Source organism: Juglans microcarpa x Juglans regia, chromosome 5S (assembly GCF_004785595.1).
Source record: "Juglans microcarpa x Juglans regia isolate MS1-56 chromosome 5S, Jm3101_v1.0, whole genome shotgun sequence".
In the NCBI taxonomy this organism is placed as follows: Eukaryota; Viridiplantae; Streptophyta; class Magnoliopsida; order Fagales; family Juglandaceae; genus Juglans; species Juglans microcarpa x Juglans regia.
The window spans coordinates 26,037,559-26,042,765 of NC_054603.1; the positions used below are offsets into that span (position 1 = coordinate 26,037,559).

Sequence of the window (5,207 nt, forward strand, 5' to 3'; positions counted from 1 at the left end):
TTTATTGTCATTTCCCATTTATTGGTTTCAATTTTCGTTTTGTATTAACTTATTTGGGGTATTTAGGATTCCCCTTCTCCATGTTGGTACTACCTTTTAATTTAATACAATTATTATCCTCCCAACAAACAAACGGATTGTTAATGAGGATGTGCATTCACTCCATGCTCCAAGGGCTACAAAAAAGTTAATGCACACTCTTTCTAACAATTCACGACACTCTTATCATTTGAGAGGGGGGCGGGGGTGTTGGGGGCGGCGTGGGGGGGGGGTAATTGCTCTTGATTGCTTGCACAAACTTATAGCATTGGCAAAGAAGATGTCATTCACTAAAATTATCGTAGGATAAGGAAAGAAACATTTTCAAGAAACATTTGTTCGGTTTGTTGTAACTCGAGGGAGCAGCAAACACATTCTCAGAAGGCCACAACACTGCAGTGTCATTGATGCTCACTTCTAATTTTCTTCGTTCAATAAGAAAGATTTGAACAGGTGACTAACCTCAACCTCATCCCACCACCTCTTCATCACTTGAGTCAAGAGCCAAGAGTACTGTCACCAATGCTTGTATGAAGCTTTGTGCACTCTCAACTGTAGCTTTGATAGAAGCACCCCCCAAGTCGAGTAAAACTGAAATCGGGACTCCTGCCCTCAAAATTTATTCTCCACAACCACAAAGCCCTCTCCTTCTCCTTGACAGACCCACCTAGATTATATCAAAGAAAGATAATAGAGTGTGACGTGATAATGTTGTGATGTACTTTTTGTTTTTGATCGATAAACAAAAATGTTGTGAAACACTTTTTTGACAAGTCAAGATTTTATTGATTACATAAAGAGCATTATCAATGTATCCACCTAATTCGAAAAAGAGAACCATAAAGGAGTATACAAGATAAACATCTAATTTGAAAAAGAGAACATTAAAGAAAATCCCTAAAGCTATCAAAAAACAAAGTCGAGCAGCCATCCATTGGAATAATGTTCTAAAACAAAGACCACTTCTGGCACTGTCTTCTCACAATTCTCAAAGTTCCGATCGTTCATTTATCTCCATGAGCACCACATTAAGCATGCGGGATCAACTTCCAAAAAATATCCTTCTTAGGGTAGCAAAATTTCCTCCCCAACATGATAAAAGATCCACCAAAAATAGAAATTGGAAAAATGGTTAAAACCAAACAACCTTAAGTCATTGTCCCAACCTAGCACCATGATCTTTCCCTGATAACACATGATCCTACAAACCTCTATAAGATCTTCTATTTGTTTTCATTTAAGTATTCGGTACCAAGCTTCTTGAACAAGTTTACTGTAGTCATTCATAACTCCATTAGCAACTCTTAGCACATATAAAACATTCCTACCTTAATAGTTACACCTTAGGTAGGCAACCATCAGATTTCGGTTGGTCTAAACAATAAATATTGGATCTGATACAGAATTGTCAAGGAATGATACTCGTCCACAAGATAATTTTTTTTTTCTATAAGTCCCTTCACACAAGATATTCTTGATTCTAAAGCTACACAAAGTAACTTTTGTAACTTTTTTGTCTCCTGTGTGGTGGAATTTACTCCAAAACTTCTAAAAGATATTTTCCAAAATATCATACACAGTTTTAAGAGAAAAGCATAATTGAAACTCTGGAACTCAAAGCTTATAACTTCTCTACCACTCAAGTCTCCTACATACCTCATCTCAGTATAATTTATCTCTACTCCAGCTATCCAGGGAGTTTATTTATTTAATTATTTTGATAAATGGGTATCTCGGGAATTAATCCAAAAATGTTTCCTACAGACTTGAAAGTACTAAAATTGCAATTGCCTAATGCTAAAAAAGATAACAGGTAATAATGTGTCTTGAGATCTGTGTTACCCAAACAGATTGGGTTTGTGTATCTTCATTTTCTGTGATTTACAATGAAGGTATCTCGTTGAACATCATCTTCTTCAGTATTTTCCATTAACATTAATGATGATTTACACAAAACTGGTCCTTATTGAAACTAAGGTTTTTGAGCTCTCAGTGGAAGGTAGTCGATCGGTGCGTGTTGTAGAGCGAGATAGAAAGGTGGTGAAAGAGCTTGTTTTTCTTGGCAATGAAATGGCTTGTGCAGACGACGTAGGAGTGTGCTTGCTCAAATGGGAAAAAGGAATTTTACAAAATCTCCCCTGTAAGCAGCAGCGCTTTTGTCGCACAAAAATGTTCTAATGCTTATGGAAGATTCCTGACTCTAGTGGAATATAGAGGGGGTGGAAGAAGAAGCCACATCATAATCCCTGAAGAAGTGGAAGGGAAGGGTTGGAGAAAAATGGCTCTGGAGCTCCATGAGGTGCATGAAAGCGTGGGGAAATCGGGGAAGAATTTATCGAAAGGGGCTGGAAACATCCAACAGAAGGACTAGGAAAAAGGCTTACTTAAGTCGTACACGGAGGCTGTCTTGACTCCATGTGCTGGCTCTCCCATTAGAGGAGTCCATTGTAGGACAGAGGAAGCACCAAGAAGAGATGGGCAGTCGTCGAAGGGCACAAAGGGCAATCTGGAAAATGCACAAAGGCATGGTGTTACCATTGTAGAGGCATGCCCGACACGTTGGTCAGACACACTACCAACCAACAATACTTGCGCAACAAGGGAGGGGGAGCTCTACTCAGTGGTCATGGCAGAGCAAATCACCTTAGATAGCAATAGCCTCAAAAGGGAGATACTAGACTTGAGGGAGACGGTCAACTGCTTTATTTAAGGGGTAAACCAACGTTTCAGGCTGGGCTTAGAAGTATCCGTGGGCTGTGGATTTATCAAAGGGTGCTGGAAACATCAAACAGAAGGACTCGAAAAAGGCTTACTTAAGTTGTACACGGAGGCTGTCTTGACTCATTTGAAGAAGTTAAATAGAAAATGATCAAAGATACAAAAGCTCTGTAATATAACAACACAAGTAATTCCTGCAGTAAATGCGGAAAAAATCATTAGCATTGGCAGTTCTTATATCACCATCACATACAGGAAACATTGCAAGGCATTGAAATCATGATCCATGCAAGATATACACATGCAGACTTTTCATCCAAAAATATACACAAGTGGCATATTGCCTTGTAATAAGAGTACATACAACGCATCGATGCTGACAACACCAGACAACCGTGGTGCTAATCACAGGTTGCATAACAAGAACACACAAAGCACCAAAAGATTACTGCTAATTTATCTTTAAAATTAAAGCTTCCTACAGATGAAAGTCTCACCTGATTACCACTGAGAATCATCTTAAGCCGTCAACCAAACCCTCCAATTCTCTCCTCCCAAACCTCCTACCCTGCAAGCTAGAATCCTTACACCTTACAGCAAAGTAAAATATGAGCCAAGCCACCATGAAATAAACCTCCACAGCTGACTGAATCACCATTGCAAAGAACCTCCCACAGACTCGAGCAAGAACCCATCTTACAAATGAGCCACAAAAGATAGCTTCCAAACACTTAATCTGGATAGCCTGGTTCAACATTGTCGATATCAGATAACAACCTTCCTTCATTATCTCCCTCCCGGTCCTCCTTGAGTCTACTATGGCAACCCAAGCATCCACAGAAAAAATAAAAGCCACAATCGTATCGGCCAAAAACCACGTAAACAAAAACCCCGAAATCTCCTTCTCATAACCACTAATCCATGGAGACATAATCGAAAATGGCATCAATTTCAACCTCACAAAAAGCTTAAAAAATGAGTACTGATCTTCGATTTCGCCGAAATACCACAACCCTAAGAGTTGAGTTAGTGCATCTCTCACCGCCCATCTCATCAAAATAAACCCTGAAAGCCTCTTGAGGCCCAATCTCGAACCCTCCCACATTGTACCGAGAAATGAACTGAACCTCCCTAACAGATCATTCGCAACAGTAATAAAAACAATGCCTAATACCAATGAATACGAAACGAGAAACCCTAGAATCACCCAACCATAGGCGGCGGATAGAAAACTCACAAGGAAGAGCAGCGTTGCGGCGTCGCGCCGACCAAGCTCTAGTCCTTTGATAAGGAAATGGAAATCCACGATTCTGTCCAAGTCTTGAACTTCCTCCAAGCTTTCTTCTTGCTCATCTTTGTGGTCGTCGCGTTTGTCATCGTCGGAGGAAAGATACAAGCTCTCAGCTCGGAAACTAATTCCGGTGCGGACGATCTCGGGGATGTTGATCCCGTTGTCAATTACGGGACTCGAAGACCCTAATCTGGGGCTGAAATTGTTGAAAAAGACAAGGGTACCATTGACTGGTGGCTTGCGGTTGAAGCCTAAGGCGGACCGATCCTCTTCTTCATTGCCGGAGAAGAAGTCCTCGTCAAGGGTGCCGATGCGGGTGAGGTGAAGGAAGGGGCGACGGCGGCGGCGGCGAAGAGCAGCGGGGGATTCATCAGGGGAGGAAAGGCCATGGCGACGGGAGGCTTGGGTGCCGACGAGGTCGAGGCGGGATAGGAGCGCCTTGAGGGAAGCGTCTCGATCGATGAAGGAGGTGAGATGGCGGGTGCCATCCTCGACGGTGGTGCGGAATGAGAAGAGGAGGAGCGCCAGGAAGAGGAATGTGGGGAGCTTGGAGGTGAAGGAAGAAGTTGTCTCGCGGAAGATCTGCGAGGTTCTGGAGAGGTTCTCCAGCCGGAACTGATCAGTCATGGCGTTGATTTTTCATGGGTCTGGGGTTGGGAGAGAGAACCAATAGAGAAGACGAGCGGCCTGCGTGTTCTCCAAAGGAGGAGAAGGAAAATGATTTCACGCGACGAATAGCGCGTAATTTCAACGCGCTGGAGGTGTGATTTATTGGTACTGAGAGTGTACACGTACAGTTGCACCATTTATTGAGAGTGTACACGTACAGTTGCACCATTTATTAAAAAACAATCCTATCCACGTCATTATATCACTTATCACGCATAATGTTTTATTTTTTTATTTTTATTATTACTAAATATATAATGCATGAATAATAAAAGCATTAGTATTAATTTCTCTATATACAAATATAAAATCACATATTTTAAAGATGAACTGTTTGAACTTAAACTGTCCGTCGAACAGTTCAGGAGCTTCACCAACTAGTGAGGACTAAGGGCAGATTTGGGGGATGGGATGAGACACAAAATTCTCATCTCATCTCATCATTATACATTTTTCAAATCCTTATACAAAATATAATAAACAATTCAAC

At 41.4% G+C, this 5,207-nt stretch overlaps 1 protein-coding gene across 2 annotated transcripts; it reads right to left on the minus strand.

Annotated features, from left to right (window-relative positions):
- Positions 1 to 302: 302 nt before the first annotated feature.
- On the minus strand, positions 303 to 4,790 carry LOC121267777. 2 transcript variants are annotated; one of them, XM_041171836.1, is made up of 2 exons: positions 3,255 to 4,789; positions 303 to 706 (listed from the first exon to the last, which is right to left on the minus strand). In XM_041171836.1, exon 1 carries the CDS (start codon positions 4,673 to 4,675, stop codon positions 3,272 to 3,274), a length of 1,404 nt encoding a protein of 467 aa, XP_041027770.1. In that variant the 5' UTR covers positions 4,676 to 4,789; the 3' UTR covers positions 303 to 706; positions 3,255 to 3,271. The 2 variants fall into 2 exon arrangements, with proteins under 2 accessions (XP_041027770.1, XP_041027771.1); XM_041171837.1 differs by lacking the exon at positions 303 to 706 and adding an exon at positions 834 to 2,951 and having other exon boundaries at positions 3,255 to 4,790.
- Between the last annotated feature and the right edge of the window lie 417 nt (positions 4,791 to 5,207).